The sequence below is a fragment of the Adiantum capillus-veneris genome, chromosome 23 (genome assembly GCF_014529385.1).
Source record: "Adiantum capillus-veneris isolate H3 chromosome 23, ASM1452938v2, whole genome shotgun sequence".
Taxonomy (NCBI): domain Eukaryota; kingdom Viridiplantae; phylum Streptophyta; class Polypodiopsida; order Polypodiales; family Pteridaceae; genus Adiantum; species Adiantum capillus-veneris.
In genome coordinates this window covers 125,479,832-125,492,155 of record NC_140953.1, presented here as the reverse complement: position 1 = coordinate 125,492,155, position 12,324 = coordinate 125,479,832, and the positions used below count along the sequence as shown (strand labels likewise).

General features: G+C 42.2%; 1 protein-coding gene across 1 annotated transcript; it reads right to left on the bottom strand.

The window, feature by feature from the left end:
• Positions 1-7,128: 7,128 nt before the first annotated feature.
• On the bottom strand, positions 7,129-9,508 carry LOC147428494 (uncharacterized). Its single transcript, XM_086497048.1, has one exon. The coding sequence runs from the start codon at positions 9,194-9,196 to the stop codon at positions 7,961-7,963; it is 1,236 nt and encodes a 411-aa protein (XP_086353174.1). The 5' UTR covers positions 9,197-9,508; the 3' UTR covers positions 7,129-7,960.
• Positions 9,509-12,324: the final 2,816 nt, after the last annotated feature.

Here is a 12,324-nt window from a genome sequence, read left to right as displayed (position 1 = left end):
GGCAGGTAGCTCGCACCACTTGGGGAGCGGTGGATGGGCATCATTTGAGGCCGATTTTGTAAGTGTTTTCGCATTGCTCTTTATGTTCGATAGTTTAGGGTTTATGAGTATTTTAATTCTAACATAATGAAATCTTTGTATGTTTTGACAGTGGTCGATGACAGGACGTGATCCCACACCGTACGAGCGCGAGTACGCAGGCAGGAAGGGCTTAAACGTCTTGATGGACATTCTCAGTTCTCGCGTCGGGATGGTTAGTATTAGGGTTTACTCTCTTTTATTTTTTGTATTGTTTTATAAATGTCGTTATATGTTTATACTTACTGAAAGCTATCTTATTTTCTTTTTTTGCAGAATCCGACAGATACGCCGCTTGGACGCGATGAGACGTCTGACTAGACGACGTCAGTTTAGCCGTAGCTAGATAGCATTAGTTTAGGGTTTCTCATAGCTTATGTATCATGAGACGGATTTTATACGTCTTTTTGAACCATCTATATTATTACATTTGTCACCCCAGTTCATTTTGCCAATCAATTCTTTATGCCTATGATGTTGTACAATTGTCATTATTACATTTGCCAAACAATTCATTTTGCCTATGATGTGTACAATTGTCAATTTTACGCTTGTCAATTTTGCAAACAATGAGTCTTGTGGGTGACTATTTTGGGTCTATTATCTACCCTTGCACTTTTTTTAAAAAGTGAATCAAGTACAATATGGTTGATGGGTGGCAGGGCATTCAATGCCCTGTCACCAAAAAAAATTTCTCTCGGGCGTCGCTATAACCGTCGCTATTTATGGCTCTGTAGCGTCGCTATGAGCGTCACTACAAACTTCTGTGTAAACGTCGCTATAACCGTCGCTATGAGAGTCTCTATATAACGACGCCTATAGCGACACATATAGCGACGCTCTTGTAGCGACGCTATTAACGATGGTTTTAGCGACGCCGGGGGTTATAAAAACCCAGTGTATTTCCATCGCTAAGAGCGTCACAAGAGCACACAACCTCTTGTAGTGAGAAGATTCTCTGTCAGAAGCCGTTGAGGTGGTGCCAGACGAACATCAAGCTGCTACTCTCTATGGGGTGCATGCAGAGGATCTACAAAATGAAACGGAGGATATCTGTTTAAACGGAGAGCTCTATATAGATATAGGAAGTTATGATGAGCTATGCGAGGATGACAGAGAGATCTCTTAAAGCCATAAATATTGTATTTGAACAATTTTGCTCCGTTTTGTAAAAACTCTGGCTCTCTAAGTACCTTCCATGTTGTATAACGCTCTTTTTATTTTGCGCTCACATCCTGGGCAATCCATGGCCACATGCAGCTCCACCACCTGGTTTTTCGACTGCAAGATTTGATTGTGTACGCTCTCTCTCTCTCTCTCTCTCTCTCTCTCTCTCTCTCTCTCTCTCTCTCTCTCTCTCTCTCTCTCTTTGGATTGAAAATTTTGAGTTATCGACTTGCCTCTTCCATCACTCAAGTTGAATAGAAGAAGAACGCGTTCTATTGCTGCTAGCCTTTGAACATTTCAAAACTACAAGCACCTTCAAGTTCTACATTAAAAAAAAAAGAGATAGTTGGGATTCTTATACGATTCTACTTTTTGAACAGTTTTGCTCGTTTTATAATATATATTGTGTTCACGTGGCTTTTTGTCTATTTTTATTTATATGCGTCATTGTGTCATTGTATTTAATGGTCTTTTCCTCCACTCCAGGTACATATGCTCTAGGTATGTTCTCACAAGTAGGGACGATGAGCACTGCGCTCCGGGTGCAATGGAGACTGAAGATGCAGTCGCGAAGGGAGTGATCTGTCTCTACTCATAGATGCAACTCGTCTCACCACTAGATCTAATTGATCGGGTGAAAGAGATGCTAAGAAGCACTACTACTGCTTACTTAGCGTCTCTTTCACCCGATCAACCAGATTTAGTGGTGAAAGAGATGCTAAGAAGCACTACTACTGCTTCTTAGTGTCTCTTTCACCCGATCAAATAGATTTAGTGGTGGGGCAAGCAACATCTATGAGTAGATACGGACTTCCTTCGCGATTGCAGCTTCAGTCTCCATCACACCCGGAGCGCAGTGCTTTTATAAATTCACCCTCATTCAACGAAAACTCTCTACACAGGAATCCCTCCTCCTCTCTCTCTCTCTCTCTCTCTCTCTCTCTCTATCTACTTGTCCATGTTTTCTACTCCATTCATTCAATATTAAGTTTAAGTGTTCGTGTGTTTAATGCAGGTATGGATGATGAGGAGTTTCTTTCTTCTTTGTCACCCCAATAGAGACAGTGGTACATGGATCATCATCGCTCTGGCGCACCATTGCGAATTCCTACTCCATCCGCATCTCCCTCTATTTCGGAGCATTCGGTGCGCTCCGAAGCTTCGGTGTCGACGAGACAATCTTCACACTCGTCTAGGCACCGGCGCTCTAGTGGTGGTAGTGGTGGTTGTTGTGGGGATGCCGTCGCCGATGCTTCGACACCACCTTGTGCTCGATGAGGCTCTTTACCCTCCACTTCCTTTCCCGCCCCAACACCAACCATGGCATCGCCATCGACACCAGGTTTTGCGCGGCTAAGTGCCGTTCCTAGTGGCTACACACCACTAGCTACCTCTCCAAGAGACTCCAATGGACACTCCTCGCTTCGGGGCTCAGACTCCAGTGGAGACACCTCACGTCCGTACCCCCGTCGACACGCCGCTAGAGACCCCTACAGGGACACCCAGGTTCACGCGTCAGCGGCGAGAGGGCTTGCCTTACTCCGTCGACTTCAGCGGCGGCATCATCTTGGATGATGAAGGCAAGAAGGTGATTTCGCGCATGCGCGGTCTTTGCTCTCAGGTGTTCAGACACTACATACTAAACACCTGGAGTGAAGTACCAAATGATTTAAAAGACAGAGTCATCAGCATGCTTCATGACGTGTTTCCCGTTCCAACACGAGATGACCGCTTCAATGAAGACGTGATGAAGGTTCGAATGCACGAATACTGCAAACACAAGCGTTCCGAAGTGCAAAAAGCAATCAAGCATGGGTGGAATAGACCAGATTGGTTGGCCACAGAAGATTGGAACAATGTGAAGAAAGCAATGCGCGAGAATCCTGACAAGTGGAAGTAACAAAAGGAGGCAGCCAAAACGCGAGTAGAGGCAGGGAGCTCGCACCACTTGGGGAGCGACGGGTGGACATCATTTGAGGCCGATTTTGTAAGTGTTTTTGCATTGCTCTTTATGTTTGATAGTTTAGGATTTATGGGTTTTAAAATTCTAACATAATGGATTCTTTGTATGTTTTGACAGTGGTCGATGACAGGACGTGATCCCACACCGTACAAGCGCGAGTACGCAGGCCGAAAGGACTTAAATGCCCTGATGTACATTCTGAGTTCTCGCGGCGGCATGGTTAGTATTAGGGTTTACTCTTCTCTATTTGTTAAATTGTTTTATAAACGTCGCTATATGTTTATACTTACAAAAAGCTGTCTTATTGTTTTTTTTTGCACAATCCGACAGATACGCCACTTGGAGGCGATGAGACGTCTGATTAGACGACGTCAGTCTAGCCGTAGCTAGATAGCATTAGTTTCATTTTGTCATACCTTATGTATCATGAGACGACTTTTATATGTCTTTTTGAAAACCATGTATATTTTTTCAATAATGATAATGGTGTTGTGACTATTACATTTGCAAAGTTTTACAATCAAGTGATTTTGTCTATGATGTGTACAATTGTCATTGATTTACTTTCATCAATTCACGCTTGTCAGTTTTGTATCTTTATTTTGCAAAAAATACGTACTATGGATGATGGAGTTAATGGTTATATTGTCTTGTGGGTGACTATTTTGGGTCTATATCTACCTTTGCACTTTGTTTCAAAGGTGAATCAATTAATGAAACATTCAATATGGTTGATGGGTTGAATGCCCTGCCACCAAATTTTTTTCCTCTCGGGTGTTGCTATGAACGTCGCTATATAAGGCTCTACGTCGTCGCTATAGATGGCCTGCAAACGTCGCTATAATCGTCGCTATGTAGTGACATTTATAGCGACGCATATAGCAATTGTTATAGCAACGTTCCCGTATTGACGCTATTAGCGATGGTCTTAGCGACGCCGAAGGTTATAAAAAACCCAATGTATTTTCGTCGCTAACAGCGTCACAAGAGCACACAACCTCTTGTAGTGTTTGTTCATCAAAGACACCATGTTGTGGTAGGGTGTGACATGTTGAACCAAAGTAGTCCTTGTATGTCAAAATTTCTATTTTGCTGTGAAAAATTGAATGTGATCAAAACTTTCCATTGTGTTCACAACTATGTGTTCTATGTGGCCACAAATCTTGCCTCTTCAAAGTAAGTGCAACCAAGTCAAATGTATATATGAGTGTAGAAAAGGAGACTGTTTTCTGGTAATCTTGGTGGGACAATTACTGAAAGTGGGTACACCTTATCATGCATACACCCCACTCTACTTACTTCCATTTGAGATTTCTTTTATGCATGTTCTTATTGCTTTCACACATGTTCTTATTTTTTTCAAAACTAGAATTATTTTAATTTTTTTTTGCATCAGAGAAACTTTGAATGTTGGGAATCCTCCCCAAATCCTCTAAGAAGATGTTGATGTTGCGTTAACATCATACTTAAATGCTTTGCATAACCAATACTTTCTCAAAGTATCCAATTTGTAAATAGTTTTCCATGATTGTTCATGTGGTTTAAAGCACGTGAATGCACAAATGATGCATACCGATCATATTTAGATGCATTCAAAGAAATAGTGTCCATCCTACGGAGATCATGTGCTACATCAAAATAGTCTCTTTGCACTATATGTATCTGTAATTATGACCAACCTATGAATCCAAGAAGACCAAGACTAAAAGAGGGCTTTATCATCGGACAAGAAATGAGATATTCGATATGAAAGCACCAAGGTATCATTAACTAAGTTTGAGAAGAAGGAAAAAAGGGGAGAGCCAATTTTTAGAAGAAATCACCAAAACAAAATTTGTAGTTTTCCTACATTAGACATAGGATTCATTTCCAGATAGGATACATTTGCTTGATGATGTGGCTACCAAGTTTTTATAAGAGGAGATTAGATTGAAGGTTTTGTTGACACAAGAAAATAGAAAAGGGAGTGTAAGCTTAAAGTTTTGTTCAAATACTATACATAAGTAAGTGTGTGTGTGTGTGTGTGTGTGTGTGTGTGTGTGCACGTGTGTGTGTGTGTGTGTGTGTGTGTGTGTGTGTGTGAGAGAGAGAGAGAGAGAGAGAGAGAGAGAGAGGCTATGTTGGTCACACATGTAGAGTGCCCTATACATACCCAAATGCATTTTTGGAATGTAAGTGGACACACAGACACAATAGAGGACAATTATTATTCTTCTAATGGCGACAAGAATTTTAGGGATCTTGGTGGAAGCATGTCCTTTTTAGGAGGTGTGTGTACGCGCATGCGTACACTGCTTCTTTTGGGGAGGGAAGGGCCGTGGAAACTAGATAGATATTTGCTGCCAAATTCAGGGGATATATGCTTGATCTTAGGTGTTGCAATCATTGGAGAATATGGTTGTCAGACGAGTGCAATGAACTAGGAGTAAATTGAGGGGTAGACTAGGGCACCATAGTCACTACAACAATTTCTTCCAAGGTCCTCTTTTGCCAAATAGTGGAGAAAATAGAATGTTGGAGGCTCGCCATAGCATAAGCAATCTCCCACAAAATCTATCAATCCGGAGAGAGAGAGTATGACCCGTGTAGGGCTTGGAGGCATCACACAAAGAATGTGCGAGAGCGTCATCAGATGCAAAAATTGAGAGGATTCAAGAGCGTGCATCCTCCAATGCAATTAGAAATCATCCCAAATTAACTAATGCTAATCGCACATCAAGCACCAATACAAGCAATCATCTACACACATCAAGCAACGAAGTGAAACACACTAATCTTGAAGTCTCTCAAGCACAACTCTAATTACATGCATTGACGATTAAGCACACAAGATCGCATTCAAGTCGGCCACCCCAACCATGCCCATCATGGTGTCCAAATCAAGTCACACATAATCAAATTAAACTCACAAGCACACCCATTAGAGGACAACTCTAATCCCTCAATCACGAGTACACCCACTCCACTTAATCGAGAAAGTTAGATAAGGACTCCGCTAATCAGATTAACTTAGCATAAGTAAAAATTAGATTAGAGAAGATCAACACTTCAAAACAATGAAGGAAAGTAAAAAAACATGATTGACAACATAATGAAGATTAGATTAATTAAGAGAGGATTACACTAATTACATGTGATTAGCACTAGCCTTCTAAACATGGGCATTAAGCTCAAAGTTTAGGCTATCAAGACCTACTCTAAGGAGAGAGTTCTCAAAAGGACCACTCTAAAATGACCTCTCATTAAGCATAGGGCACTTTTATAGCTTTGGGCCTCAAATCCTTCAACTATGGGATAAAGTGAGCTCTCTAGCTAGCTAAGACTCATACAACGTTGGAACTCCTAAATGAGTCCAAGCTTTATACAATGAAAAGTAAATATTGTGCACTATGGCACATCTACAGCTTGGTGCATATTTGGAGTAGCCGTTAGCCGCTGCTAACATAGCCCTAGTGAGCAAAGTGCTTGTTGACCTTATTTTGAACCAAGTTTCAAAAATTGTAGTCAAGGTATCCAAGTGGCATTTACAAAATATCCTTAAATTGTATTGTGGATAATACAAGAGGTAGGTTAGAGGAGCCAATAAAAGAATGGGTCCCAAAACTAGGACAAAGTTTCAATGAATTCATCCTATCTTTTTCATTATCTACATATTTGATAAGGTAAACATTTTGTACTCAAAGATTTTGATGAGCTAGACATTTTGTACTCAAACATTCTGATAAGGTAGACATTTTGTACTCAAAGAGTACAAAGTTTCAATGAATTCATCCTATCTTTTTCATTATCTACATATTTGATAAGGTCGACATTTTGTACTCAAAGATTTTCACATATCTTTTGTTTGACATAATTTTGATTCAAAATCATGGAATATCATAAGAGATTGAACTAAGAAGATTTGAATTTCCTTAAATTGACCCATACAATTGGAGCCTCTCTGAGCAGGCTTCTCAACCCTGTTTGAGCACATTTACGCTAATGGTGGAGGCTTAATGGAGCTCATAGTGAGGGCACAAAAGAGTAAGAAAGCATGAAATCATTGCGTGATTGTGAGTGTGAGTGTGTGCGTGTATGTGCGATATGTTCTCATCAGATGTAGCACTCTACATTATTGTGGCAAAGACAAAGAAGAAGCAACATACATAAAACTTGTATGACTAAATATTTCTTCCTCTAGCAAGAAGAAAAGAAGCAACATACTTTAGGCCATGGTAAAAGGTAAGTCTCCTGTCATTGGCACCAATGCTTCCATCATTGATGCGCCCCAAGCGCAGTTGTGCATGCACAATAGTGTTGTCGATAGTGAAGAGTTGCTAATCACCTGTCTTGTACTCATATATCTCCACAAAAAAACAGTTGAAAAGAGTCCCTTTGATCCCACTTGTTAAGAGAAATTTTGCTTTCCTTTATAGCACTCCATTGTATGTGTATGTACATTGTTTCTAGCATGCAGAATATAATTGACACAAAGAACCCTTCGTGTGCCGTTGCCATTGTCTCCCTGGTCCCCGCTTTCAACTCTGTACATCGTCGTCCTGAAGCTCCCCTATCGTATGCCCTGTGAGTGTACAAGAGATGCCCTTATATAGGCATTGGGGAGAGAATGGTGTGGGTGATGAGGACGGGTCTTATTTTACAATTTCAAGGCAATGATGCAAACACCTAATCCTAGGACCACTCTCCCCAAGTCTGCACAAGTGAGGGATATACTGTGCAGCCTACTTTCTGCTTCTAGCCATCTCAAATTTGCTATGCACTCTCCTCCCGATGGCTCAGCTTCAACGAATTCACTCGGCTTGACTTATGGCCTGCCAAAGGCGATGGAGTACGTTGCGGTGGCCGCAAAGGGCTACTTGAAGCTGAGCATAGATGAAATGAGCCATCCTGCAATTTTGGCTCTTCCATACTTATATTAATGTGAGATAGAGACCTTCCTCCAATCTGCCAACGGCCTGTGGACAAACTCGATGTAGGAAGCGACTCATCGCCGATGACAAGAACATTGGTAGGATACTGCAAGCCTTGTCTCATGTGGAGACACTTATCAGAGGCTGACCTTTGCCAGTGAGGCAAGTGCTGCATTGACGGGTGTGAATGATCTGATACTGCGACATCCCCTTCTCCTATGCTTCCAGGATTGCTGGCTGGCGTATTCCCTCTGTCTTTATCGATATCGATATGCGTCTCCACCCCCACGATATCATACGTACCATTAGCCCTGCTACTGAATGTGCGTGCCAGTATTTGACGCATGTGCAGCCCAAGCCCAGCTTCGTCGCGCTCCCCACTAAATAGACTAATGGACCTTGTCCTCTGCATGTCGTTGGTGATGCCTCGATGTAGAGAGATGCATTCTGTGGAGCGAGATCGCGGCGGCCTCTGCATGTGGCTGCTGCTCTCAGTTTGACCATATAGGCTTGAATCCAACCCTGGCATGATCTGTCCATCGATGTCTTCATGAGGCAAAAGACATGCTGTAGTACTCTCTACCTGGTAAATTTTGCCTGCTTCCACCATTTCTGCATGCATGCGACACATCGGACAGGTAGTGTTGGAGACAAACCATTTGTCGATGCACTCCGTGTGGAAGCTATGGTTGCATTTGGGAAGCAGTCTGCAAGCATCATCATCTTGAAACTCAACCAAACAAACCGCACACTCGGCCCCGCCCTTTTCATCATGATGAAGCCGATTGGCGTAAGTAAAAGTAGGCAAGGAGTCGACGATGGCCTTGTCCAAGCCGCATGTGGTGGACAGTTCCCCTTGATTGCGACGCCAAGATGCAGCGGAAGGCCGGCGGCGTCGCCAGAATAGGTACACATACAAACGATAGGCGGCAATGAAGAAGACGATGATGACAAGAGCGATGAGAGCAGTGATGAGGATCTTTTTGCTCATGTAGGGATTGGGAGTGCGGGGTGGAAAGGGGCTTTCAGCGCTGCTGTCGACGAGGGGCAAGCTGGGGATATTGGGATGTGGATTCATGGGTCGATGGGATCTTCTGGTGTTCTAGAGAGGAAAAGAAGATCAAGATGTGCCCTGGTACTGGAGATGCAGGCAAATTGGATATTCTTATCTGTCGCTCTACTTTGCTGAAATCTATGGATACGTCATTCCAAGCAAGAGCTTATAATTTCTCTGCGAGAGGCATCCTGTGTGTGTGAGAGAGAGTGAGAGTGAGAGAGAGAGAGAGAGAGAGGGAGAGGACCTTTCGAAACAGTACGGCACCATTGACTTGTGTGTGTGTGTGTGTGTGTGTGTGAGAGAGAGAGAGAGAGAGAGAGAGAAAGAGCGAGCTCTGCGCCGCGTAGCAAAGATGCTGCAGCTAGCATGTCGAAGTATTTTGAAACCTGCTTCATATTGCTCATCTCTTCAATCTAAACATTAATAAGATATATATTACACAGGGACGCTGGCCCAACGTTGAAATGTTCAAGCACATCTGTCAAGCACTCAAACACATAGATGATTGCCTTACTACCAAAACTATCCATCCTCAAAAGAACCGCACACACGAGCAATTGCTACTCTTTCACCGAAAGATCGTCACCAAGAGTTGGGTGTTGATCCTCATGACTAAGTGATATTAGAGATGTCAAGAAGCATTGTTTGACATTGGATGATGATCGAAGGAAGGACGTCTTGAATTGATATAAGCATTGCAATTATTACAATTTGTGCTACATATCAATGAGTGCATGAAGACCAAAACCTAATTTGTTCTCGATGATGTGTGCGCGACGACCTTACTAGGGATCTAAAAGCCAAGTGATTCACCATGGAAAACTTACCGCACCACGTAAATGCAAAGGAGGGTTTTCTGTACAAATTACATAAGCGTATAAGTTAGGGACAAGCCCCCAATAGTTTATCTCCCAAACTCAAAAATAAAGGAGAGACGTATCATATTAAGGGGAAGGAGGGGGGACCTAACCCTAGTTGATTACTTATAACGATTGGTCACCAGCGTGCATTAGAACTTGGATGAACTTAAGGGATGTTTTTTCAGATCACACATCAAATTTTGCATCAAGTTGATCATAGATAAGGGTTAATCTAGAGCAAGCCAAGGGTTGATTTACGCTAGCTTTGAACGGGTCAGAATTGGAAGAGTAGTCAGAGTGTCGGCTAATCGAGCACATATATTGAAAGTCAAACTAAACCACAATGAGGGTACATCTAGTTGTCAACAAAAGTGGTTCCTTAGTATATTGCCAGTCACTATGCTACACACTCTTTGACTAGTTTTACTTAGTTAGATCATGTGAGACCTAAATTTTATATGTAAGATAGGGGTATGATAGTTTTCTTCATTTGATTATCGTACAAGCGTAAAAAGGGACATTCCCTAATATGAGTCGTATATAGGGGTTTTTATCAAAGTTGTCCCCTCGTAGGTGGCATCCCGTTTTGTATATAGAGTGAATTCCTCAAGCCTAAAAGGGGCCATCTTGCTTTCCTTCTCACCCCAACCCATAGAAGAGACGCACTTCCTATAAACCTAAGCATTGTTCTTTAGATTTGCAATAAAAGCAATCATGAGCCCCTTGCTTGGGAAAAAATTCTCTATCTCTTTTAAGGTGTCGAGGTAGTTTTTCTCAGCAATGTGGAACTCCCTTCTACCTGTAGCTCGTGAATCTTTCATCTTGCTTGGTACATGGCATCAAACTCATCATTCTCCTTTGCTTGGTACATGGCATCTTGCAATGAAATTAAAATCAAAACATGTACTTCAATGCACACATCATTGATCTACATAACAAATTAAGAAAATGTAATGCTTACCTTTGAGATTAGCTGTGTCAATAAAGACATGGAGAGTCTACGTCACCTCGATCCATTTGGTCCCTATATTTTAGACCCCTCGGAGCTGCGTTCTTGTCCACATCATCAAACTTGTCTAATACAAAGTTGGGATCAATGAGATCGATATTCTTGTCCACATCATCAAACTTGTAATGGAATTGGCCTATTTAATTTGAGAGTAGCGGAAATTAATGAGAGTACTTTTGAGAAATGACTTTGTGAGCATAGCGGGTGAACATAATTGAAGATATCAACATAATCATAGCAATTAGTTAACTTGGAATGAACAATACTTTTGCAAGAGAGAAAATTTAGAGAACATGACAACAGTTGAGGACCGGATTAATGTGGAGTCGGTCCCCCCTCCAATAGGCATTTGTATTATGATTTCTCCCATTAAGAGAGACTTGTTGCAATACAATCTTTGTGTTCCTTGTGACCTAGGTGATGCAATGAAGATGGAAAGCTTCATGCATCACAAACATAACATAAACTTGAAGAAAGCTTTAACTATCCCAAGCCTCAGTCCCAAGACCTCAAACACCTTCGAAGGTGGAGAGAGCTAGCAGGGAATGAGGGTAGGGAAGAGGAAGAAGAAACATTTCGTAGGAGAAAGAATTAGTTCCTCACTTATCATAACTCTTGTTGCTAGCATACATAATAGCATAGTAATGAAGAAGAAGGAGATGGAAAGCTTAAGCATTGAAGCATGGCTCTTGGTTGGATTTGCACTCCATATCCAAGAGTGTTGGTGTAGGCTCTCAACCTCTACTTGCTTGGAGAAGGAGAGGGAGTTCTTGCACTTCGCATAGCACACAATGAGAGTGTTTGTGAGTGTGTGTGGGTGAGTATACCCCCTAAGCAACCCCCTAGCTTTCTTGGGTCGACCTTCCCTTGTATCTCATGCTTGAAGCTCATTGGAACCCTCCACGCCTAGCCAATCACAAGCAGGAGGCATTACAAGCAGCAAGGGTAGCATTGAGACAAGTGTCCCCCTTTCCCCTTTGAGAGAGAGGGCTAGATAAATTCTAAATCATTTAATTAAATCTCCTAAATTATTATTGGACCCCTTGGGTGGCCACCCAATAGGCTTCAGGCACACCATGAGGGCAACACAAGGAGGAACTTGACAAGTGTCCCTTTTGCTTTTTTTGTATCATGCATGCCTTGTGTGAGTGTGTGGGTGTTCTCTCTCATCCCCCCTCATGTAGGGCTCGCCCCCTCCTTGTAGGGATTGAATCTTTGACTTTTTGACACCTCAACCCCTCATGCATAGGCCTAGTTCCCACCACAAGCTTGGCTCATAA